This window comes from Pseudophryne corroboree, chromosome 1 (assembly GCF_028390025.1).
Source record: "Pseudophryne corroboree isolate aPseCor3 chromosome 1, aPseCor3.hap2, whole genome shotgun sequence".
Taxonomy (NCBI): Eukaryota; Metazoa; Chordata; class Amphibia; order Anura; family Myobatrachidae; genus Pseudophryne; species Pseudophryne corroboree.
In genome coordinates this window covers 850,959,517-850,986,875 of record NC_086444.1, presented here as the reverse complement: position 1 = coordinate 850,986,875, position 27,359 = coordinate 850,959,517, and the positions used below count along the sequence as shown (strand labels likewise).

General features: G+C 41.8%; 1 protein-coding gene across 3 annotated transcripts in view; it reads left to right on the top strand.

Annotated features, from left to right (window-relative positions):
• Positions 1-27,359, top strand: part of CFAP299 (cilia and flagella associated protein 299) — a 1,086,689-nt gene that overhangs the window by 847,231 nt on the left and 212,099 nt on the right. For all 3 annotated transcript variants that reach the window (XR_010186026.1, XM_063938677.1, XM_063938678.1), the window contains exon 4: positions 10,074-10,216. Coding sequence is in view for 2 of the 3 variants with exons in the window: in XM_063938677.1 (XP_063794747.1) it covers positions 10,074-10,216 (143 nt within the window). In the remaining variant the exon portion in view is untranslated. The remainder of the gene's footprint in view (positions 1-10,073; positions 10,217-27,359) is intronic.

The following is a 27,359-nucleotide window of genomic DNA, read 5'->3' as shown; positions in this document are numbered from 1 at the left end:
CCTCAAATTAGGGTCCATTAAGGTTCAAATTTCGGCCCTGTCGATTTTCTTCCAGAAAGAATTGGCTTCAGTTCCTGAAGTCCAGACTTTTGTAAAAGGAGTACTACATATACAGCCCCCGGTTGTGCCCCCAGTGGCACCGTGGGATCTCAATGTAGTTTTGGATTTTCTCAAATCCCATTGGTTTGAGCCACTCAAATCGGTAGATTTGAAATATCTTACATGGAAAGTAACCATGCTACTGGCCCTGGCTTCAGCCAGGAGAGTGTCGGAATTGGCGGCTTTATCGTATAAAAGCCCATATCTGATTTTCCATTCGGACAGGGCAGAATTGAGGACGCGTCCTCATTTTCTGCCTAAGGTGGTATCAGCGTTTCACCTGAACCAGCCTATTGTGGTGCCTGCGGCTACTAGCGATTTGGAGGATTCCAAGTTGCTGGACGTTGTCAGAGCATTGAAAATATATATTTCAAGGACGGCTGGAGTCAGAAAATCTGACTCGCTGTTTATACTGTATGCACCCAACAAGCTGGGTGCTCCTGCTTCTAAGCAGACGATTGCTCGTTGGATTTGTAGCACAATTCAACTGGCACATTCTGTGGCAGGCCTGCCACAGCCTAAATCTGTCAATGCCCACTCCACAAGGAAGGTGGGCTCATCTTGGGCGGCTGCCCGAGGGGTCTCGGCATTACAACTCTGCCGAGCAGCTACGTGGTCAGGGGAGAACGCGTTTGTAAAATTCTACAAATTTGATACCCTGGCTAAGGAGGACCTGGAGTTCTCTCATTCGGTGCTGCAGAGTCATCCGCACTCTCCCGCCCGTTTGGGAGCTTTGGTATAATCCCCGTGGTCCTGACGGAGTCCCCAGCATCCACTAGGACGTCAGAGAAAATAAGAATTTACTCACCGGTAATTCTATTTCTCGTAGTCCGTAGTGGATGCTGGGCGCCCATCCCAAGTGCGGATTGTCTGCAATACTTGTACATAGTTATTGTTACAAAAAAATCGGGTTGTTTATTGTTGTGAGCCATCTTTTCAGAGGCTCCTACGTTATCATACTGTTAACTGGGTTCAGATCACAAGTTGTACGGTGTGATTGGTGTGGCTGGTATGAGTCTTACCTGGGATTCAAAATCCTTCCTTATTGTGTACGCTCGTCCGGGCACAGTATCCTAACTGAGGCTTGGAGGAGGGTCATAGGGGGAGGAGCCAGTACACACCACCTAGTGGTCAAACTTTTAAATTTTGTGCCCTGTCTCCTGCGGAGCCGCTATCCCCATGGTCCTGACGGAGTCCCCAGCATCCACTACGGACTACGAGAAATAGAATTACCGGTGAGTAAATTCTTATTTTTCCTGAATTCAGGGCTACTTACAAATTGTTCAAAATGGAACTTTGTGTAAGATGTGAACAATGATGATGGAGTTATGCACAGTACTTGACGGTATGGGAACTCTAGTATAATGCTGCAATTACTAGTTTAGATATAAAGGGGTAAATTTACTAAGATGAGAGTTTTTTTTAGAACTGGTGATGTTGCTCATATCAACCAATCAGATTCTACTTAACGTTTATCTAGTTGTTTCTAGAAGATAATAGATAGAGTCTGATTGATTGCTATGGGCAACATCACCAGTTCTACAAAAACTCCCACCTTAGTAATTTTACCCATAGTGTCCTGGATATAAACTTTAACTACTTGACCTTGGTCCTCCAATCCTTCCAGTCCCAGGAACGTAATAAGGTTCTGAAAAGAATTGAAGCCCACAACTAATATCAATACATTTATTTGCATACACGTAATATATGTATGCACATCCCTGACGCACCCTAATATACAGTGGGTTGAGTATGTATGTTGCAGTGAAACTAAGTAATCTTCTTAGGGAAGAAATGTCAATAACAATCTGAAGATGAATGCTCCAGAAATACAGTCATGCCATGAGAGCACACCATCGATGGAGCCACCTCAGATGAGTGCTGCTCCATCTGTACAACAAATAATATTATTAGTATCATATGTGCAATCTTATTCATATTGGATAAACACTGCATCTGTAATGAACCCTATAGCATATAATTTCTTCTCCCATCAGCCATAGCATTAAAACCACTGACAGGTGCCGTCACTGCCGTGAATACCTTTGATTATCTCATTACCATGACATCTGTCAAGGAGTGAAATAAATTAGGCAGCTGGTGAACAGAAAGTTCTTGAAGTTGAAGTGTTGGAAGCAGCAAAAATGGGCAAGTGTAGGATCTGATCAATTTTAAGTGGGGCTAAACTGCGAAGGCTAGACAACTGGGTCGTAGCATAGTAAGTTAATGCTGGTTATGATAGAAAGAAGTCTGGGCACACTGTGCATTGCAGCATGTGTAATATCAGACCCTGTGTTGGTGTAGTGCCGTACCTGTATCTTCCAGACGACGAGTAGATTCGACAGCTCTAAAGCCTTCCCCGATATGGAAGCCGGTGGCAGTAGGATGAACACCCCAAGAGAGCCCCACAGATAGATAGCAGACAAAAGCACGGTGACAACGATTTATTGTTGCAGGTTTTCGCGGGTCACCACTGTTAATGAGATTGAGTTATTACGAATCAAATAAATATGTATCAACACTATCTGTAAATTAAATTAACTTGTAACCGCAAGCATAAATCTGTAACGTTTCAGTTAACACACATGAATAACTTTGGTAATCAACTACATTAGCCACAAATAATGCTGTAGTACCACTTAGTATTTACTCAAACCAAAGTGCAGTATGCGAATGAGCTTGCCTAAACCATGTATTCACTAGTGTGTCCACAAGATGGCGCTAGATTGGATATGTTCAGTTTATGCTGATGACAAAATGTTCCAGCTATATCAATGTCCTACAGGGGATGCTGTAGAGTGAGTTCGCACTGTGCACAGTATTTGTAATCCAATAGGTGATGCTGTGGAGCAGCTACTTGTAAGGTATAGCACAATTTTCCAATAGAGGGCACTGTGGACCAGGTACTTCTAGCACAGTGTATGCTTCCAGTAGGGGGCGCTGTGTAACATACAAATGAGTGCACTGTACTGGCAGTAACCTTCCAATAGAGGGTGCAGTTAGTTAAAGTGATGTCAGCATACAGTGGGACACAGAACAAATAACACAGTCCTGGCACACACGTAGTACTGCAGTTCAAGCAGGCAGGGATAAATGGCACTGTCCGTGTTTTCCTTGCAATTAAAGTGGTAAAGGAGAACAGGGGGTTCACACAACCCTATCCCTTAAGGCTTTCTGGTAAAGTGGCTGGCAGGCCCAAATAAATCACACGTGTCTGTCTCCTTAATAGAGCCCTGCTGTGATCTGTCCCAAGACGGGCTGTGACTTGGAAAGTTGGCAGGGTGGTCAATGTTGGCCTGGGTTCCCATAGGTGGGGGCTGTCTGGGGTGAGGTAGAGTATCTGTACTGTCTGCTGCTGTTGCCGGCTCCTGCCAGTCACTTCTCACTGCTGCATTGCAGAATGACAGCCTCCCGATGTGCAACATCTCCCCCTCCTGCGGTACACGCTGCTTATCCTGTGTGGCTGTGTCCCGTCTCAGGCCAGCTCCTGCTGGTTTACTGCATCTTGCCACCATCAGGCTTCTCTCTACCAGGGCTCACCCTCCTCTCTCAGCAGCTCTCCCTCCTGCCTCTCCCCATACTCGACCACGGCCAATCATAGTGCTCCCAGCTTCCCGCTCTGCCAGGGATCCTGCTGGAAAGCCCAGGGTCCTAGTGCTGTACACATTTTTTCCTGGGTGCCATGGTTGCTTAGCAACCAGATGAAAAGTGTTTAAACCCTTACAGTGTCTGGCTGCTGCTGGTGTAAACTAGGAGAAGGGATACCCCAAGAGTGGGATATCACACATGCTGTGTATGGGGTTGCATAGATGAATGCTAAACCATGTCCACTGCCGAAAGCAGCTACAATGGGCATGTGAGCATCAGAACTGAACCATGGAGCAATGGAAGAAAAGGGCCTGGTATGATGAATCATATTTTCTTTTAAATCATGTGGAAGGCCGACCACGGATGCATCATTTATCTGGGGAAGAGAATGCAAGCTGACGGAGGCAGTGTGATGCTCTCTAGAAATGTTTTGCAGGGATACCTTGGGTTCTGACATTTATCTGGATGTTTCTTTGACACAGACCACCTACCTCCACCTACCTAAATGTTGTTTCAGACTAAGAACGTCCTTCATTCACTGATGGCCGTGGCCTCTTTCAGTAGGATAAAATTGTTCAGGATTGGTTTGAGGAACATGACAAAGAGGTCAAGCTGCTGACTTGGCCTCCAAATTCCCCAGATCTCTATCTGATTGAGCATCTGAGGATGTGCTGGAAAAACAAGTCAGAGCCATAGAGGCCCCACATCGCAGGACTTAAAAGATCTGCTGCTGATGTCTTGGTGCCAGATACACAGTGCACCTTCAAAGGTCTTGTGGAGTCCATGTCTCGATGGGTCACAGCTGTTTTGACAGGGGTACCTACAGTACACAATATTAGGAAGGTAGTGTTAATGCTATGACTTATGGGTGTATATGGTATGCCAATCAAAACAGATTTATCAGTACTCATTGCATACAACTGCCAACCTTGTGCCTAAAATATTACATTAGTATTGTGCTTACCATAGTCCAATGCTTACCACCTTCCTATTTTATCACATTCCAGCCTAAAACAATCTTAAGCTAATATCATACAGTTTAATACCCAAGATACCAGTTTCACCGTCACTGCAGTCTAATGTCTAACATATAAAGCACTGTTCCTATTTTAGCAGCCACGTGCCTCATGTAGACTCTTATTTACTAAATGGTCATGTGCCTATCATGTCTTGTACCCACCTCATACAGTCATGTTCCCCATTTCATTAATGATCTGTGAATACTCGTACGCATTATTGTCTATACTAAATTATCTCTGGACACATGTAAATTGACAGTGACCATTGTCCTTTAGAGATCAATGGGTGCAAAATACAGTAGGTTAGCACCTCTTCAATAGAGAGAGATAATCCAAATCACCGTCGAAAATGCCTCTCCATAAATAAACCCCTTTGTGGGTAAATAGACGCATTTAGTCAGCACTTACCACTGTAGTGTCCCTTTACTAAAATGTGATGTACAGTTTTGCACTAGTAGGTTGGATATTCACAGATAAACTAAAGTGGCTATTTCCTATCATGAGTCTGTGTCCAAAATGCCATATTAGGGCCATATTTATCACTTAAACCCAATAGTTATCATTTTCTTGTCATGATTTAACTTTCAGGAGCTACAGTATGAGGGCTGCTTTGCAGTCGTAAATAGAGGGACCATAGCGGATATCGGATCCTGTCTGTTTTCGAGGGATAGCCCACAAATACTCTTTAATAAATATGGGCCTGATTCAGAGATTGATGTAAATCCGATATTTGCAGAAAACTCCAATGTTTTCACATCTGCACATGCTCAGGAGATTCACTGTGTTTCTGCAATGTTGCTCCAAAATACTCAGCATGGTGATCATGCTGCCGTGTTTGGGGGCGGCGACAGGGCTGTTATGAGGAGCGTTCTGGAATACATGAGTGTGTTGGCCCCGTTTTCTGGGCATGCTGAAGTCAGCATCAATGCAGCCTTATTGACCCCGGCAGCGTGATGTGGCCAGACATCCTGAGTAACCTTAGGGTTAGTCAGATGTCCAGTGGGCACGCAGTCTTTCCGATGCTGCATCTTCGTACGCAGCAGCAGATCACAGTAGGCAGCAATGGGTGTCTTTGTACTTAAGGCGCTTCCTGCGGCTTTAGCTGATTTTTGCACAGCCACTGAGTACAAAGATGCAGTGAGTGTGCAATTAGCGTCCACCTCTGAATTAGCCCCTGTGCCTCTTAATACCTTGTACTATTAAGGTAAGTGCACTGACCAGTGACCAGCACCAAATGCAAACTGCAGATTCAAGCTCATCCATGTCAGCACCATATTGCCAAGCTGCTCCAGGGAGGAAGATGGAATTCCCCTCTAGGCTGTCTGAAAGCAGGCACAGGTGAGGAACCCCCATCTCAGTCCCCACCGCTGGGCACCCCCTCACACAGCAATGCAAATAATGGCAAACACATGCTGTACCTCTAAAAGTTTTAATGGCCAGAAGGTGGAATATTTTATATGAAACAGCAGTTTCCTACTTTTATTTCCCACACGCGCAAGAAAATAAAAAACCTGCTGCTCATCACAAATGCTACATTTACTAAAATGCAAGTAATGCATAGCGTTGCAGCATTCATAGTATATACAGTATGCCATGTATCTTTTATGGATTATAAGATCAGATAACGTTGTTTGATAAGGTCTAACAAGGGGAACAACCCATGGTTTAAACTAGGTGTCAATGGTTTAGTGACACTTTTTTTCCTAACTGAACTATTCTGCCAAGTGTAGTAAAAAAAAGAAAATGGGACTTTTAACTTGCTGAAGGATTGCCTCTGTAAAACCTACAGATGGGCCTTAAAGGAGCACCTGTTATATTGTTGGTTCAACAACGGCCTGTGGAGGAGCTTAATGGCTGAACTGTCTGGCTTTGTTTTCCTGAACTCCTCTTTGTAATTTGTCATTCTTCAGTGTCTCAAGTTTAGTAGTGCTTTGTCTGAGTGGACAAGCTTCAGTTCTGTTTCCCAGAGTAGATAAGCATCAACACACAGTAAAGCTGTCATAGTTAACACAGTGGAGAGTCACTGGGTGAAATCTTCTTTAAAATGTATTCTTAAAAATGACTGAAACAACAAGAGCTTTATTCTACTTAACGCTTCATTTGTAAGCACGACTAATGTAAGGAGTGATTATTTCAAACATTATAATAAAGCTATCATTTTATTTTTCCCGTGGCATTTAAAAACACAGTTTTTGTTGTTGTAGTGGATTAGGTATTGGTAATGGTACTTGACTTTTATGTCACTAAATATTTCCTTTGTTGCTGGTTGCATATTATATGACTGCATTTCCAGTGCCCATAACTACAGGCCATAAAATTCACTACATAACATATTACCCTTAAATCTGATGAGAGCAGCCGACCTATGTACACAGGAGAGTCGTATGTAGACTTCATAAACATACTTTGTGTATGCTCAGCTCACAATATAACCGCTGAACAACAAAGAGAATATAAGGATCAACAACTGTCCATATACAATATGCATCATGTATGACCCTGACAGTGCATATAACAGCAGGAGGGGGCCCGTGTGCAGACTCCTCGCCACAGCGCAGTTTTAGGCTCCAGCATTGTGCCAGTCTAATGCGCATGCGCAGGTTTCCGGAAACATGATGCCCGCCATGTTCCAGAGACTATTTTTCCAGTATGGACATACAAGCATAGAAACCAATCTATCCGGGTTGGGTTTGATTTGCCAGCGGTTGGGATGCCAGTAGTCAGAATAACGACTGCAGCATCCCAATTGTCGGAATCCCGACAGCGGTAGGCAGAGGCGGATTGGCCATAGGGCTTACAGGGAAGATTCCCGGTGGGCCGACGCACCCGTGGGGCCTGTTTAGTTTGAGGACATGTGGTCCTTTTTATAGACATAATGAATAAGATGCAAAATAATTTGCTTATATGAAAATGTCTTTGCCACTTAACCTGTGATTGCAGATGATCTAGTGTATGCTCTGTCTGCCTGCTTGGCTGACATATAAGATTGAGTGAATAGTGATTGGGATACGTTTGGTGTAATAAGCAAGAAAATATATCTTTCTAAAGAATTACATAGTTTCCTAAATTCTGAAGGTGTATCATATAATGTGCTCATAATATTTAATTTTATTTCTTTTTAACTTCCCCCTTGATGCTAGACATGCCCACTATCTGGAAAGTCTTGGGGGGAGGGTGCTGCTGCCATGGCCCATGGCTAGACCTTACACCTCTGGTGCTGCCCATGTGGGGCCACTAGTACAAATTTTTTCCAGGGCCGCTTTTTGTTCCCAATCCGCCCCTGGCGGTAGGTAAGTATTCTTACCTTCCCCCCTGCCCCCTAACCCACCCTCCCCGCAGCCTAGACGTAACCCTCTGCCCCCCACAGCCTAACCCTAATCCTCCCTGGTTGTGCCTAATACTTACTAACCCCCCCCCCCCCCCTCCCTGCAGCCTAAACCTAACCCTCCTTCCCCCACAGCCTAACCCTAACCCCCCCTCCCCACAGCCTAATCCTAACACTCCCCTTGCAGCCTAAACCTAACCTACCCCCCCCTGCTTACCTCTTCAGCGGGCCGGTGTCTCTTCATTTGACATTCTGACTGTCTGGATTCCGGCGCCAGGATGGTGAGCCTATTCGGGATGCCGGTGTCGGCATTCTGAATAGTGTCGGGATTCTGACTGCCGGGATCCCGACAGCCGGGATCATGACCGGATCCCATCTATCCATTTGCCCACTTAGGGGACTATTCCTGGATCTTCATTTGGATTAATTATTAAACATAAATACATACATACATACATACATACATACATACAAACAAACAAACAAACAAACAAACAAACAAACGTACATACATACAGAGAGCACTCACCCAGTTAGAAGAAAAAACAAGCATATCCTGATCTAAAAGTGCCTGCTGTACTCCTAATTGACCTATCTGTGTATTTTAGTTACTTTTGGAATTTGTTGTTATGTAATGATTGTTGTGTTGATGTGTACACAGAACACTACTGCTCCTCTAATATTACATGGCATCACTGCTGTATATATGCAGCTGTAGTTCACTAACTCCTTGCTGTTATTTCTATTGCAGCATTTAGTGCTATCACAGGTGGGTTAGGGAAAGGGAATGCTAAGTGCTGTTTATCCTTCTTTTGTTCTGATGAACTGGTGTGACTTGATAAATAGCACCTCTTAATCTGACCCTCAGCAGGAGATAAAAATGTTGTTTAACAGAAAAAAAAAATCTTCTTTATCTTTACTAACCAATAGGAATATTTCAAGGTAATTTTGACCAAAATACAAATATGCTTTCAAAATATATCAGTTCACATTTAGAGGTGTATGCATATACACTCAATGTATATACTGTAGGAAAACAAATTACATTAAGGGGCAGATTCTCAGTTGGGAGTAAAGCAAAAAAGCAAGTAACTTTGCTTCTGGAAAAATTATGTTGCAATGCAAGGGTTTGCAGATACATTTATTATTTTTGCATGCAGTGTAATCTGCTTTTGAATGTAGCCATAAATGCTGAACATCTTTAATTTTAGATTTAATTTTGTACATGCCCCTCCCAATTCTAAATCTAGCTTCACATTATAAATCTTCCCTACCTGCAGTGCAACATAGTTTACATCAAGTTCTACAAATGTGTATACTTATGCCCCATGATAGAGATGTGGCTGATAACATTGGTATTATTTGCCAAAGTCACACTACCCTATTTGTATACAATATAATAATATAAGGAAGTGTGAAATAACCAAGATTTTGTCTTGAGAGTGTAATAAATACTCAAAGTCTCAAGTTTCAACTGAAATTGAATTAAAAGCAAATACAAAATATAAAATGCAATCTTGAAATCTTAAATGCAATATAAATGTAGTTCAAATAGAAAAGTAGTTAAGTTCACATAGAAATGTCAATTTATTAATGTGAATAGCTGTCCAAAATTTCATGTAATAAAGTCATTATTTTGATTTATTAAATACTGTTAGCTGGAGGGGTCTATACGCAGTCAGCCAATCAGAAGCAGCTACTGCTAGTTATCACTATAATCATTGTATATCATTACAGCAGCTCTGCTTTATGAATAGTTAGGTATTGGAGGCAGGTGTAATATGTTTTACTTAAGATACAGAAGCGCAGGAGGCTGATATAACAGTGATTACGGACTACTGATATAAATATGGTGGCACTGGAGGCAGGCTTAGATGGGTGGGAATCTGTACCAAAACAGGGGGATTTGCACTCTAATTGTCAAATAAATTCACGTGGGCTGTAGTTTGTATATACAAATGTATGTTGCATCTGAATGTTTTCATAGCATACAAATTCATTTTTTGACTAATTTACATCTTGTCTGTTACCTTCTGTTTCAGTCCATCATCTTTATCCGAGATAAGAATTCACATGGGCAGGAGGTGTCTGGATATATTGATTTTTCTCATAGGCTAAAGACTGAAGACTTTGACATGTACTTTACTGGCAAGAAAAGGCTTCTTCCAAGACCCACGGACGTAAGGTACAATACTAATCAAACAGCTGTATGAAAATAATGGCAAGAGTTTTTTATTTTTTTTGTATTTGAGCAACATGAACAACTTGAATGTAAAACAAGGAAAAAAAGAAAATATTCTGAAGATAAACATATATACTGTGTGTGTATATATATATATATATATATATATGTATATAGATATAGATATATATATAATATCCTTATAATCTGCTGTGGCAGATAGATCTAATATCTAATACATCTAGATACATCTATTATCCTTATAATCTGCTGTGGTAGATTCATTATACCTTATTTATTTATTACTGATATGTATAACAAAACATGATTTTCATTCTAAATAAATCAGATTTAGACAATTTAGGTTCCCTTGGATAGAAGCAGGTTCTCAATGTTTCTCAGATCTTTTTAATGGATCTGGTCTTGTATGTGGAACATATAATAAGGTTATCAGAAATAACAAATAGACAAAACACAGCTCAGTGACATTATAAGGCTATGGAGATTTGCAGGGGCAGTTTAACAGAGGATGGGGCCTGTGTGCGGTCTCTGTGTTGGAATAGAAAGGGCCTTCCCCAAACTGTTGCCACAAAGTTGGAAGTATAGCATTGTCCAAAATGTCTTCGTATGCTGAACTATTAAGGATTGCCCTTCACTGGAGAGAAGGGGCCTAGCCCAAACCCTGAAAAACAGCCCCATACCATTATCCTTCCTCCACCAAACTTCACAGTTGGCATAATGCAGTCAGGCAGGTAAAGTTCTCCCGGCATCTGCCAAACCCAATCTCGCCTATCTGACTGCCAATCAGAGAAGCGTGATTTGTCACTCCACAGAACACGTTCCACTGATCAACTGTCCAGTGTCAGTGTGCTTTAAACCACTCTATCCGATGCTTGGCAATGGACTTGGTGATGTGAGGCTAGCATGCAGCTCCTCGGCCATGGAAACCCATTCCATTAAGCTCCCACTGCACAATTCTTGTGCTTACATTAATTCCAGTGGAAGTTCGGAACTCTTCAGCTATGGAATCAGCAGAGCATTGGCAGCTTTTACGCACCATGCGCCTTAGCAGTCATTGTGATTTTACGTGGTCTTCCACTTCGTGGCTGAGTTGCCTGAGTTGCTGTTTTTCCTTGAATGCTTCCACTTTCTAACAGTATCACTTACAGGTGACCGTGGAATATCCAGCAGGGATGAAATTTCACAAACCGTCTTGTTGCAAAGGTTGCATCCTAGCACAGTACTACACTTGAAGTCACTGAGCTCTTCAGAGTGACCCATTTTGTATCACAAATGTTTGCAAATAGAGAATGCATGTCTAGGTGCTTGATGTTATACAACTGTGACAACAGGTCTGATTGAAACACTTGAATTCAATAATTAACAGGTGTGGCCAAATACTTTTGTCCATATAGTATATCTGCTAAATCAATTTTGGAATAATTGGCAGGTGTATTAAAGGGAGGTGTGATGCTAAACAAGAAAAATAAATACAGATGGTTTCCCCCAGCACACCAAGAAGTATCAACATTAAGACTTTAACACTACACGATAGTAGAAAATTCAGAGATCCTAGTTGCATATATTTGCAAAGATATGGGTAAGCCACAAGGCCTCTACAAGGCTTCTCTGATACTGGTAGTCTCTAACGCTACATGATAATAGCATCCACTCTGGGTCATATAATTGCTTATTGTTATGCTACATGATAATAGCACATACAAAATATATATAAATTGAGAGCCAACTCACCTGGAGTTAACCCTAAATCCTCCAAATGGCACTACAGGAGCTAGCATGCCTTCCAAATGCTGATCTCATATATGCCTCTTAGAACAGCAATATAAAATGGTAGCTGCTCAATCAATTTAGTGATTGTGGCATGCAGCTGCCTCCAAGAAAAATAAATACAAATTTTCCCCAGGCACACCAAGAAGTATCAGCAATAAGACTTGAACACTACATCATAATAGAAAATTCAGAGATTATTATTATTATTACATTTTATTTATATGGTGCCACAAGTGGTTCAGAGTGCCTTCTATATGGCACACATTAGAACAATACAGGTTAAACATGACATCACATTACAGTAACAAAACTAAAATGGAGAACAAGTAATAATTAGCACCACAAATCTCAATGCACAATACAGCTGGAATGTTAGGTAAGAGAAGGAGTAATTTGTGAATTACTAGGGGAGTGCAGCTGTTGTGGGAGATGAACAGCTACGATTGAGAGGAGATGCGGGTTGATGGCTGCTGAGTAGGTGTGGGCTGTAGTAGAAGTGTGAGAGAAAAGGGCTGTGAGAACAGGAGGGAAGAGTTCCAAAGAGCTTACAATCTAGGGAAAGATGGGAGACAGATAGATGATATGAGCTGAGAGCAAGGGAGGGGCCCGAGGGCAGGAAGTAAGCAGGGTAGAGATGGTTATGCAGTGGAAGGATACACTTTGATGAACAGGTGAGTTTTCAGTGCCCGTTTGAAGCTTTGCAAGATCGTGTAGAGTCTGATAGAGCGAGGGAGCTCATTTCAGTGAAGGGGTCCAGCACGGGTGAAATGTTGGATTCGAACGTGAGATGCAGTGACCAGTGTAGATGAGAGGTGATGGTCATTGGTCATTGACCGATCTTAGTTACATTACATGCAGTATTTTTCAGTATATTTCGGTATAATCCACAAGGCCTCAGCAAGGCTTCTCTGATACTGGTGGTTTGTAATGCCACATGATAATAGCACCCACTCTGGGTCATATAATTGCTTATTATTATACTACATGATAATAGTACATACAAAAATATATCTACATTGAGATCCAATTCAGCCGGAGTCACCCCTAGATGGACATATCAACAAACTACATATAGTAATAAATTACAGACTAGGTAGGATGAAGAACAGGCAGGGTAGGCTAAATCACTATCTTGGAGAAAAAGGGAAGAATGAAAGAGAGGGTAGCATACGCAGTGCCCATAATGTTAGATCTTCCCTTTTATCTCCTACTTACATGTCAGGGGTCATGAGTAGCACTCCTACGTACTAGATAGGACCAAAATATTGAACTTCTGTAAAGACTTCAAACAGTATAAATATTCAGAGCCCTCATAAGCACAAATAAGATTTACAACATTATTAATTTAGATAAAATTTGGTGCGGGGAACTATACCCCCTTTTTTCTTAAATCACTATCTCGTAGATGTGTAGCAGGGACGTGCAGTCCTGTGATTAATTATTAAAATAATTCAAAGAAGATACTTATGACACATATCCTGTGTCATAAGTATTTTCTTTATTTTATTCTAATAATTTTAACCCTTCAAATTAGTTTGGGAGGCACTGATAGCAGTGCCTCCCATAGACAATGGGAACAGGATAGAGCGGGGGGCGGGGTCAAGCACTGGGCTTTAAAAGCCCATAATAAAAAATGCTGAGTGCGGCACTTAAACAAGTGCCTCGCTGACAGGGACACCACCCCCATGTCAGCGAGGCAGCTGTGATTGGACAGCGGATCCAGTGCTGGATCCGCTGTCCAATCACCCATACACAGTGCGACGGGTGGTAGCAGCGGCAGGTCCCGACGGCAACTGGCATTGAGGCTGTCCCGGGCTCGTGGCAACAGCAGCGGTGGAGCGGTGGCCGTGAAGGTGGTAGCGGTGGGAAGCGGCGGAGGCCAGCACTCTTCCCTCTCCTTCTTCTGCCCTCCCAGCCAGCAGCAGCGCCTTAACTCAGCTGTTGAGAGAGGGGGGGGGGGGGGCGCCGGGCTGGATGTAGAGCTGATTGAGACTGTGTTTGAGCAAAGTAAAGGTTACTTTTATGAATGTGAATATAACTTTTTCATTAGCGCGCCCATTGTCATTGTTTCTTTGGTTACTGCGTGCATTTTTATTCTTCAGTAAATATATTTTTAATCTCTGCAGGAGGTATTTGTTTGATGTGAGTTATGGGAACAGTCATTATTTATTTATATATTACAGTTTTTCATATACTCCTAGTCACTATAACTCTGTCAAACCTTAAACATACTGTATTAGCGGGTATCCCTATAATCCGGAATACTAACTCTTGATAACTACCTGGCCACATTTTCTTTCTTTCTTTCTTTCTTTCTTTCTTTCTTTCTTTCTTTCTTTCTTTCTTTCTTTCTTTCTTTCTTTCTTATCTGCCTTAATGTGTAAAAAGTGGACGCTGTCTGCCGTAATGTGTAAAAAGGGGGACGCTGTCTCCGTAATGTGTAAAAAGGGGACGCTGTTTGCCGTAATGTGTAAAGAGGGGACGCTGTCTGCCATAATGTCTAAAAAGGGGACGCTGTCTGCCGTAATGTGTAAAAAGGGGGACGCTGTCTGCCATAATGTGTAAAAAGGGGACGCTGTCTGCCGTAATGTGTAAAAAGGGGAATCTGTCCGCCGTAAGGTATATAAAGGGCTCTACTTGGTGTAGTGGTGCTACTGTGCAGCGTAATTTGAATAAGGGAGACTACTGTGCACCGTTATATGAATTGGTATTTTTTGTGGCCACACCCCTTTCCCACGAAGCCATGTCCCTATATTTTTTTGGCCTATGGCGCGCACTGCCCCTGTCTTGCATGGAGGGGGGGAGGCTCCGATGCCGTTTCTTGCACACAGTGCTAAAATGTCTAGTTATAGCACTGTTGCTAGGTATCCATTTCTCTGGCCCTGAGCAGGTCCCCCTCACCAGATCCTCTCCAGGGGTGAGGGGGTGGACTTGGATGAGATGAGGGGGCCCAAAGCATTTTGTCGCACCTGGGACAACCGCTCGCTAGTTCCGCCACTGTATATGTGTATATATATATATATATATATATATATATCTCAATCAGTGCCTCCCCAGCCTATGATCTCACCGCACGTCACTGATGTGTAGAGCATGTGATGGTAAGCTGCAACGCCTATACACTGGGAAAGGGCGAGCATACAGTGTCAGAGTTGTTGAACGGAATTGGAAACAAAATACAGGGAGCACAGGTGACATGGACTTTGTATTGTTTTATACTGTTCATTTTATACAGTCTATTGTTGTTGAATTTTTGTAATATGTGTTTGAGACAGATACTTATACAGGGCATCAATGTGTAATATAATTAAAAAATATATATGCTTGTAATAAATAGAGCATTACATGCTATCTGCTATCCTGTATTTATATGAGCAAGTCATTTAACCCCTTTGCCACTGAAGGTTTTCTCACTCCTATATTGACCGGGTTCACTACGGATTGCCGGCGGTCGGGCTCCCGGCGACCAGCATACCGGCGCTGGGAGCCCGACCGCCGGCTTACCGACAGTGTGGCGAGCGCAAATGAGCCCCTTGCGAGCTCGCTGCGCTCACCACGCTACGGGCACGGTGGTGCGCTACGCGCGCCACGCTATTTTATTCTCCCTCCAGGGGGGTCGTAGACCCCCAAGAGGGAGAATAAGTGTCGGTATGCCGGCTGTCGGGATCCCGGCGCCGGTATACTGTGCGCCGGGATCCCGACAGCCGGCATACTGAAGACCACCCATATTGACCCTGTTTTGGCATTTTTTTACTGGTTACATTCCAACATCAATATCGGTCATTTCTTTTATGCAATACAGGTTGAGTCTCCCTTATCCAAAATGCTCGGGACCAGAGGTATTTTGGATATGGGATTTTTCCGTATTTTGGAATAATTGCATACCATAATGAGATATCATGGTGATGGGACCTAAATCTAAGCACAGAATGCATTTATGTTTCATATACACCTTATACACACAGCCTGAAGGTCATTTTAGCCAATATTTTTTATAACTTTGTGCATTAAACAAAGTGTGTCTACATTCACACAAATCATTTATGTTTCATATACACCTTATACACACAGCCTGAAGGTCATTTAATACAATATTTTTAATAACTTTGTGTATTAAACAAAGTTTGTGTACATCCGTATTTCGGAATATTCCGTATTTCGGAATATTTGGATATGGGATACTCAACCTGTACACACATAAATTATACCCCCACAGATCACTCTTGCAGATCAGTTACAGATATACTCTTAGCATCCTTGCTGCAGACACATTTTAGGAGAAAAAAGACGCTCGGCCAGCACAGGAGCTGGTGGCTCTCATGCGCTTTGTGTGCCGCAATTTATTACATATGGAGGTTAGATGAGAAAGGACACATCTGTAATTTGTTTGTAGCTCCTCACACAGCAAATACAATCTACCTTATGTTGCAAAAGTGTTTTTTTTTCTTTAAATTGCCTGAAAATTAGCTGAAAGCAAATGAGAATATTTTTTTTTTTATTAACGGTACTTAGTGTTTCTTGTTTCAACGTGATTTCACTCTTCCAAAATAGCAAAAAGCAAGATTTTAAATGTAGATTGCCTGGTAATCCCACTGATCAGCAGACAATAAATTCAATGGTAACTCATTGGGGGTAATTCTGAGTTGATCGCAACAGGATTTTTGTTAGCAGTTGGGCAAAACCATGTGCACTGCAGGGGAGGCAGATATAACATGTGCAGAGAGAGTTAGATTTGGGTGGGTTATATTGTTTCTGTGCAGGGTAAATACTGGCTCCTTTATTTTTACACTGCAATTTAGATTGCAGATTGAACACACCACACCCAAATCTAACTCTCTCTGCACATGTTATATCTGCCTCCCCTGCAGTGCACATGGTTTTGCCCAACTGCTAACAAAGTTACTGCTGCGATCAACTTAGAATTACCCCCATTGTTTTAACATTTGAAAAGAGGTTGTCCCCTCTTTCAAACATTGTTGTTCTCATGTTTCTAGGTGCCAGGATGTGGAAGATAGGGGACTTTCAGCCCCCTCCCTGCATCCCCCGAATGACACTTTTTTCCTGTGGTGTAGTGCAAACCCCACCCCCTTGTGATGTCGTAACGACTTAGTGCAATAATATCAGTGGCTTCCACACTCCTCCCCTGCTTGTCAACAGTTATTTTTTATTAGTATTAGTATTATTATTATTAATAATAATGTATGCGTGGAGTACAAGTACCATTAGTTGTCCGCACTCAAGGGGTTAAACTGGTATCTACTGTATAATCTCTTAGTAAAGCAACACAATAGGTTCTAACATATCTATATATATTTGTTATATGCTGTATATCATATTGCTACATTATATCATATTGTTATATATTGGTATATGTAAACACATTACATTGCAAGGTCAAAAGTTAGCTATTATTTTGCTTCCAACTTTTTCATATTTCAGGGGTTATATGTTTTTTTGTTGCCGTTGCAGATGTTACATCTCTGCTATGTTAACTTACTCAGATGGATCCATATTGCAGCTAATTAAAACCTTTGTAGTTATTGAAACCCTTACTTATTTGCATTGCCAAGATATGCAGTGACCAGAGGCCTTAGCCAAAGTTAAGGTGGTCTTTAATTGTGGTTGCGGTTTTAAAGGATTTAAATACAGTATTGGCTGCGCTTGCTGAGCCTCAGCTATGCAGCCCACAATATTTTCAGCTATCTTGAACAGTTTTATTACGGACAAGAGATTTTAACTAGATTTAGATCACATTCCAGATGTATTATGTTTTAAAATAATAAAGTATGAGTACAGTAACTACAGCACATGTGCCTCAGTGCATAACACATACACAAATATGCCATCAAACTACTGTACATATTCTGCATATGCTATAAAATTATACATGTATAATAACACATTTAAATAAAAAATATATGGTAAAAACATAAACACAAAATGATTATTTTCTTTTATCTAATTTCCTCATGAACAAAACCTTTGGGCTTAATAATAACGTTGACTGTTTGCAATATAAAGTTAATGTTCTGTTAACCTACATTTATTAAATTTGCTCTGCACAGAGGTTGAATTTAAACTTTTTCCTCTAAAGACACATTTGTTTTTATTAGATTTCTTTAAAATGTAAGTTGTGTTGCTACTGGTACTTTATTTTCATAAATGTGATTATAGTAGGGCTCTATTTATAAAGCCTTTTTCTCCTGTGTTTTAGCAGGAGAAAAGGATTGTTACTACAGGTTGAGTATCCCATATCCAAATATTCCGAAATACGGAATATTCCGAAATACGGACTTTTTTGAGTGAGAGTGAAATAATGAAACCTTTGTTTTCTGATGGCTCAGTGTACACAAACTTTGTTTAATGCACAAAGTTATTAAAAATATTGTATTAAATGACCTTCAGGCTGTGTGTATAAGGTGTATATGAAACATTAATGAATTGTGTGAATGTAGACACACTTCGTTTAATGCACAAAGTTATAAAAAATATTGGCTTAAATAACCTTCAGGCTGTGTGTATAAGGTGTATATGAAACATAAATGCATTCTGTGCTTAGATTTAGGTCCCATCACCATGATATCTCATTATGGTATGCAATTATTCCAAAATACAGAAAAATCCGATATCCAAAATACCTCTGGTCCCAAGCATTTTGGATAAGGGATACTCAACCTGTATTTAAATAAAGCAGAAACAGTGGAGAAATACCCTGCTTTTCTTTGCACAGATTGGAAGTGCCAACCCTATAGCTTACAATAGGATCCATCTGTGCAATTCCACATTTTAAAGAACATACAATTGTTTTGCAATGTGATACTACTGTAAAACATATAACGCCATCTGAATATGGTGTTATGTGCCCATGCATTGGAGAAATGAGGAAGAGTCTGTTCTCTTCCTACTTTCTCCTGCAGTGCTTCATGGCGCTGACTCCTTCGGCACCCATTCTGCTTTGCCCTGGGCCATGTGCAAGGGCCAATATCCCTCGCATGAGTACAGGGGGATGAAGATTGGGAGGACGGACATAGGGTAGCAGCACTAGCAGAAGAAGAGCCATTGAGGGTTGATGACTTTAAACCATTATACAGAGACCATTCATGATGAGCCATTGATGGTTTGTGTTTCGCAGCCAGCTCCGGGGCAAGTGCAAATTTTTTTTCTCGATATGCCTGGGCTCAACCATTGATATTATACCATCAGAGGCTGGCCATTGATGGTGAAAAAGAAAACCCATTCACCATCAGCCTCAGACCATCGTTGGTTGCTAAACCATGGATGGTCGATGGACAACCCAAAGCAACACCCACCGAGGCAGAGGCGGAAAGGGGATAGCTCCTTGATGGCCAGAAGCAGGCTGATAGAAACATGAAGGGTGGGCTAGAACACTTATGTGTAGCCCCGTTCTCAGACACTTACCCATGCTCCTAGCACCAGGGAAGTGGGCATGGGGCCAAGCGCAGAGCACTACAGCAGAGTTGCCACAAGTCCAAACCTTGGGCCTGATTCAGGTCACGTTGAATTAGCTATACATGACACAAAGTATAGATGTTTAGTGCTTTGTGAATGCGCCGGACCCATACTTTGCATATGCAGTACGGGTCTGTGACAGAGGATGCAGTATGGCATCATACTGTCAGTGATGGACAGTCTGATGTCGTTGGGGGAGGGGGGGACATGGAGGGGGTGACAATGACCTCAATTTCCCCAAATTTTCCGCTGTTTGGGGCAGGAGGGACAGGAACCAGGATTTAATTGCCTCTTTGTTGTAGCTGTGACAGCCGGCTTGCATAACGCCATGTGTCATACAGCCATCTGCTGGCGTTGCAGATGATCCAATGCTGCATCCATGGATGAAGTTTGAATCAGTAATGCATGCAGGAGATGTGGTGCCTCCTGCTGCATTACCATATTAGAGCTTGCGCTGCTGCTTCCATGGTAATTCCAAATCGTTACAACAGAGAGAGAAATCTTAAAAGTGTTTCCCACCTTTGTATTACTATTATTGTGAGACTTGCTCCCTGTGTACCTTTTGCTGAGGGTTCCCAGTTACTTTAATACAACGCACTGTCTGTAGATTGAAGATGCCTGCTGCTTCTTTTAAGACACTGGCTATCAGTATTGGCAATGCATAGCTAATAGCTCTTAACACACTGTAGGAATCTGTTCCTAGGTTCAAAACAGAAAAGAAAAATGCCCACTCTCAAGTTTACCCATATTGTACATGGTACAAGCTGTGTGGCAGTATTAATGTCATATATGTATACAAAACAGACTTTTGCTATTGGAGCTAACAATGATATACTGCAAATCGCTGTTTATGTAGCAAGTAAAAGCTTCAAATTTTGTTCATATTTTCATCAAAACATTTAAGCTTGCAGACCTTCAAGGGACCCCAATTCTCTGCAAGTCCCTACATTAGTATAAATCCCCAGCATTGCTACACACACACATATTTGCAGTATATTATTGTTATCACTAAGCATTATTGATAGCAAAAGTCCTCCTAGGCAGCAAAGGCCAGACAACCCCTTTAACTTGAAATTTAATTTCTCTTATTTTCACAGCTAACAGTTCCCTACATTTGAAGCACAAAACATGAAAATATTTTTGGTTTGCCAAAATTTCTTATAAATGTTGGCATCATTATAATGCGCATGGATATTTGTTGGCCAGTTTGTCTGTATTGAGTCTATGGAGAAATATGAAAAACTAGTATAAACCACAGATGTGTATTTGTGGACTAAAGGGCAGAATCAGAGATGGACAGATTGTCTTTGTATACAGCTGATGTGCTAAAAAATGTAAAAGCAGCACTAGGCATCTTGAGTAGAAAGATGCCCACTGCAGTTTTTGTGATCTGCACACCTTCATCCACCCTCTAACCCCTCTGCTCCCTACATCTCCAACCTCACCTCCCTACATACTCCCTCCCACCTTCTCCAGTCAGCCAATGACCATCACCTATCCTCTACCCTGGTCACTGCATGCCATGCATAAATCCAAGATTTTGACCATGATGCTCCCCTTCACTAGAATGAACTCCCTCATTCTATTAGACTCTCCCTGACCTTGCATGAGGGTTTTCAGGCACTGAAAACCTTCATGTTCATCAAAGCATACCCTTCTGATGCATAACCTAGTCTCGAGGCCACTCTCCAAACCTTCTGACTCATGCCTTGGCTATCTCAGCCATCAGGCCACCTTCTGATTGCTTGTACTTCATGTCATTGTCTGTCTTCCCCTCAATTGTAAGCTCCTTGGAGCAGCGCCCTCTTCCCTGCTGTTCTCACAGTCCTTTTCTCTTACAGCTCTCACCTACTCAACCATCTATACCCACATCTCCTCTAGCTTGTAACCGTTCATCTCTTCCAATGGCTGCTTGCCCCTAGTAGCACGCAAATATGCTTCCTTAGATCTCAGCTGTATTGTGCACTGAGAAGTGTGATGCTAATTGTTACCTGTGCGGAGCTGTGAACCACTTGTGGCACCTTATAAATAAAATATAATAATAATAATCTGCTGATGCATTCAAAGACTCAGACACTGGCCTCAGCACACGTTGAAGAGAACGCTGCCCGGTGGTGCCCCATCCACACCCAAAAAGAAAAAAACAAAAGAAGTTATACATGTGTCCACTTGAATGGACAACATGCATCTGTGACATTAAATATTGCCCTATTATCATGGAACAGTATTTGAACCATTAATGTTTTTTTTTTTTTAAAGTAAAGTAAAATTAAAAAAATGTAGGGTACGTTTTCAAAAATCCTTCAAATAGAATTTGTGCATGAGCCAACAGGTTTACTTACAAATCTGAATTAGGACCTGATTCTTGACATTCAATTCAGACATTAAATACAGCAGCCACACATTTTCACAAGTCACATCAATAAAGTGAATAAACACCCAATTGTATCATCTCCTGTTGCATATGTTTGGACACATCACCACACACTGATCAGTGAGATCCATTGTGTGTTATACTAGTCTGTACCTAACTCTGTTGCTAGATGCTCTTGATATCTGGAGAAAATAAAAACAATACTAATAAAGCATTTAAAACTACTACCGCAGCTATTACTAATGATAATTTGAAATAACTGGCAATTTAAAAAAGTTAATAGGATATGTAATAATACATAAAAGGCTATCAGCTGTCAAAACTGGCATATAGGGGAATTGTTAGCTTTGCATGCAGTATGGATCGTTGTATTGGATGACATCCACTGAAGTGGACATATGATTTTACATCAACTTTGAAAAACAGAAATTCAGTACTTGATCAAAACATCTGCCATATTATGTCCTAAATGTTACTTTCCTGAATTTATTTTTTGAACTTGCTCTGCTATCTTTGAGTAAAAATATTTTACAGAAATCTATGAAATGCTCGGTGCTGGTGAACTTTTCTCATCCATTTTTTTTTTACCTTATTGTTTTTGTTGGAATTAAAAATTGCCAATAGTTAGCATACCTTCTAATTTTGGTAGAGCTCTTAAGAAAAAGAAACCATGCACTAATGATGTCAAGAGAGTGTTTCTATAGGAGATAATGACTTAAAACCAACAGTCCACTGTAGTGACCTCTATGTATGAAAGAGTTGATGTGACATTGAGTTGATGTGACATTAAAATGTAGAAAGGTATCAGAAATTGTATTTCATGTGAAGTGTATGCAATAACATGGCTGCTAAGCTGTGTCCTGTAGTTGACCTAACTTTATTTAGGAAAATGGGAGAAGGAGAATTTATGTCCAGGGAAAAGATAACGATCTCTTATCTTGTACCAGTCATAAAAGTTTGGGGGTGGAAAACTGGCATGCTTCACTTTCAAACAACCAGACTTGGTCAAGCTAGGTCATGAAGAATAAATTCTAGTATAATTCCACCTCTAAAGAAGAAAGGAAATGTTATGTCCAGCTGGGCTGTGCCAACCCCCCTATACACTGAGTGAGTGAGTGAGTGAGTGACTGAATCATTCATTCGTTCATTCATGTCCAGTGCCCAGCAACAAAATAGTTAAAACAAGAGGGTGGGGGCTTTGTAGTTGGAAGGGAATAACTAAGATCTACCCTGGTGTTAAGACTGCATTCTGCCTGAGAGGTGCAACGACTGGTAATTTGCCTGATGCTTCCAGTGGCTACTTCATGATAGAGTTCTCTAACTTAAGTGATTCATCTTGTTTAATTTTCTAAGATTGTTTGCTGTATAACCTGTTGTACATATTTGTAATATTATCTTTTTTATAATCAAACCTTGGAAATATTTTTTGGATTAAAAAACCTTAATCTAGCGTATTCTCAGTGTCTCCTGGTGTACTTGCGAGCCTGTGAGGATAAAGCTACGTACCTAAGTGTATGTGAGTGTGCAATTAAAAATTCTGTATTCAGGTAGCCGCAAGGGACTACCTGGTGTCAGTACATTGATTCTTTCCTTTTGCTGGTGGCAGTTACTGTGTTTAATTAACCGCACATGCTCAGGTAACTATAAATCACTGGTGGTGATTTTTAGTTTGAGGTATCTGGAGAATCGTCCGGCTAGTCATGACAGTTAATATAATCAAATGTCTACTTTCAAATTCTTATAAAAATGTACATATTTAAACATAATCTTTCGATGGGATTTTGTATATATTTGCTCTAAAGTCTAAACTCTTGGTCACATCTGTAGTAGGAGAAATCACATATATGAAATGGGGCATTATAATTTAATTATTTCTAGCCATTTTGTGTGCTGTTTTTGAAATGAATGTGCTCGCCAAAGTTATTACTTACAGAGGTGTGCAAATTAACTCAAGGAATTTTAAGATTTTTTGCAATATCACATTGGGAACACTTCTTTTCTTCCAACAGGGACTCAACCAAGGCCTTTTTTTCTTGGTGGTACGTCTGCTGACTTTTCCATAACCTCACTTTGCACGAACTAGAACACTGATAGAATCTGTAAGCACAAATGTCCTAAATACAATAATAAAAAATATTTTTATGGCATAAGAAAAGTTGAAGTATAACTAAAAACACTTAAACTGATCAAATTTCATTGAAAATCCCACAAAAGAAGCTAGAAGGAAATAATGAATTGCACATTAAGAGGCTAAAAAAACACAACTGCTGTGAGAATCTAAATGAACTAGGCTGCCACCTTCAAAAAACTAAATATCTCTACCAAATGTTTTTAAATAGGGAAGCTGGAATCTTAGGTAACACATGAAAAACCTCATTGCAACAATTGGTGTGGAGTCTGAAAGTTTGCACTCCTCCTGTAGTGGTAATAGATAAAAGAAAGATATGATTGAAAAGTGCCAGTGTACCGTACTGAAGCATTATTCAGTGGCCTATTTTAAAAACAATATTTATGTATGGTCCTTCAACTATAAAACAATTATGTTCCCATGTCATATAGATGATTTAATCAATATGTATTGCGTTTTTAATGCCAGTCACTGAAGAAATTGGTTGTTTCCCTTTCCAAATGTCCTAATTTAGGCAGGTCTGTCCCATTTTGAGAAGACTATGCTTCTGTTCCTACACTGTCAACAGCTGGGAACATTACTGCATGCACCTGCCAGTGGTGCACATAGCAATACAAGGGTGTTTATTGAGGAGGGTAGTTGGGGATGTTCTAGCACTTTAGAAGGGCCCGTCCTGAAACACTTGACATACCCCTACATGAGGTGATCATAATACCAAAATGTTGGGCCCACGTCCCTTTCTTGTGAATTGGTAGCATGTACTTGTAGTGCAAATTGTCACCAGGACAGTGCTGGGAGGTATGGTTTCCTGCAAATGTGAAATGGTACAGACAGAAAAAATAGAATTTTAATTACCTACCGGTAAATCCTTTTCTCGTAGTCCGTAGAGGATGCTGGGGTCCACATTAGTACCATGGGGTATAGACGGGTCCACTAGGAGCCACTGGCACTTTAAGAGTTTGAGAGTTTGTGCTGGCTCCTCCCTCTATGCCCCTCCTACCAGACTCAGTTTAGAAACTGTGCCCGAGGAGACGGACAACTTCGAGAGAAGGATTTTACACAGATAGTGGCGAGATTCATACCAGCTCACACACAAGGCAAACCAAGCTAACTAGCTTGAAACACCAGCAACGGCTGAACAATATTACTTACCAAGTAAAAAAACAGTACTTAACCAAGAACAAAGCAATACTGAACTAAGTAACCACTGCAGGATCACGAAGCGCTGGGCAGGCGCCCAGCATCCTCTACGGACTACGAGAAAAGGATTTACCGGTAGGTAATTAAAATCCTATTTTCTCTTACGTCCTAGAGGATGCTGAGGTCCACATTAGTACCATGGGGATGTACCAAAGCTCCCAAAATGGGAGGGAGAGTGCGGAGGCTCCTGCAGAACTAATTGACCAAACTTTAGGTCCTCAGAGGCCAAAGTATCAAACTTGTAGAACTTGAAAATGTGTTCGACCCAGACCAAGTAGCCGCCCTGCAAAGCTGTAAAGCCGAGACACCCCGGGCAGCAGCCCAGGAAGAACCCACCTCACGAGTAGAGTGGGCCTTAACAGATGTAGGACACGGCAATCCTGCCGTAGGATACGCATTCTAGATAGTGAACCTGATCCAGCATGAGATTGTCTGCTTAGAAACAGGACACCCAAGTTTCTTGTGAACATACTGGACAGAGTCCGATTTTCTGTGATGAGCAGTCCTCTTCACATAGATTTTCAGAGCCCTTACAACATCCAAGTACTTTGATAAAACTGAGGAGTCAGTAGCAACTGGCACCACAATAGGTTGGTTGATATGAAATACCGACGCAACCTTCGGAAGGAACTGCTGACGTGTCCGGAGCTCAGCTCTATCTTCATGGAAGATCAAGTAGGGGCTCTTACTAGACAAAGCCCCCAGCTCCGACACACGTCTAGCAGAAGCTAAGGCCAACAAAGTTACAGCCTTCCACATGAGAAATTTGACCTCAACCTCCGGTAGAGGCTCGAACCAATTCAATTGGAGGAACTGTAACACCACGTTAAGATCCCAAGGAGCCGTAGGCGGCACAAATGGAGGTTGGATGTGCAGAACCCCTTTCAGAAAAGTTTGAACCTCAGGAAGGGCAGCCAACTGTTTCAGGAAGAAAATGGATAGTGCCGAAATCTGCACCATTATGGATCCCAACCTCAGGCCCCTATCCACACCTGCGTGCAGGAAGAGGAGAAACTGTCCCAGTTGAAACTCCACCATAGGAAACTTCTTGGACTCACACCAAGATACATATTTTTTCCAAATACGATGGTAATGTTTAGACGTTACTACATTCCTAGCCTGTATCAGGGTAGGAATAACCTCGGTCGGAATGCCCTTTCTAGCTAATATCCGGCGTTCAACCTCCATGCCGTTAAACGTAGCCGTGGTTAGTCTTGATAAGCGAACGGCCCCTGCTGTAGCAGGTCCTCCAGAAGAGGAAGAGGCCTCGGCTCTTATAGCAGTAGATCCAGAAGATCCGCGTACCAAGCCCTTCTTGGCAAGTCCAGAGCAATGAGGATTGCCTGAACTTTTGTTCTCCTTATGAGTTTTAGAACTCTTGGAATGAGTGGAAGTGGAGGAAACACGTACATAGACTGGAACACCCACGGAGTCACTAGGGCATCCACCGCCATGGCTTGCAGGACCTGGAACAATACCGCCGAAGCTTCTTGTTGAGACGAGAGGCCATCATGTCAATTTGAGGTACACCCCAAAGAACTGTTACCTCTGTGAACACCTCCGCATGGAGTCCCCACTCTCCTGGATGGAGATCGTGTCTGCTGAGGAAGTCCCCTTCCCAGTTGTCTACTCCCGGAATGAAGATTGCTGACATCGCCAACGCGTGTTTTTCTGCCCAGAGGATGTTTCTTGTTACCTCTGACATTGCAGCTCTGCTCTTCGTTCCGCCCTGTAAGCCATACTTCTAAAGAATGTGGTAGGAGGCTTGGACATTTTTACCTTAGCGATCCGAAAGGACTGCGGCACAGCTGAAAAAAATTGAGTCTTCGTAGAAGGTGTAGCAGAGGGAAGGAAAGGTGACTTACCCACGGTTGCCGTGGAAATCCACGCATCCAACGCTTCCCCCAAATAGAGCCTGACCTGTGTAGGGTGGGTTCTCCACACTTCTCCTGGATTCCGCGTCTGCAGACCATTGACGTAGGCAGAGTCCCCTGCGGGCTGAGACTGACATGGAAGATATCCGTGCAGTCAGCATACCAAGGTCCTTCATGGATTCCACCATGAACCCCGCAGAATCCTTTATGTTACGTAAAAACAATTCAATGTCACTTCTATCCATTGTATCCAAATCCTCTAGTAATGTGCCTGACCACTTTACTATGGCTTTAGAAATCCATGCACAG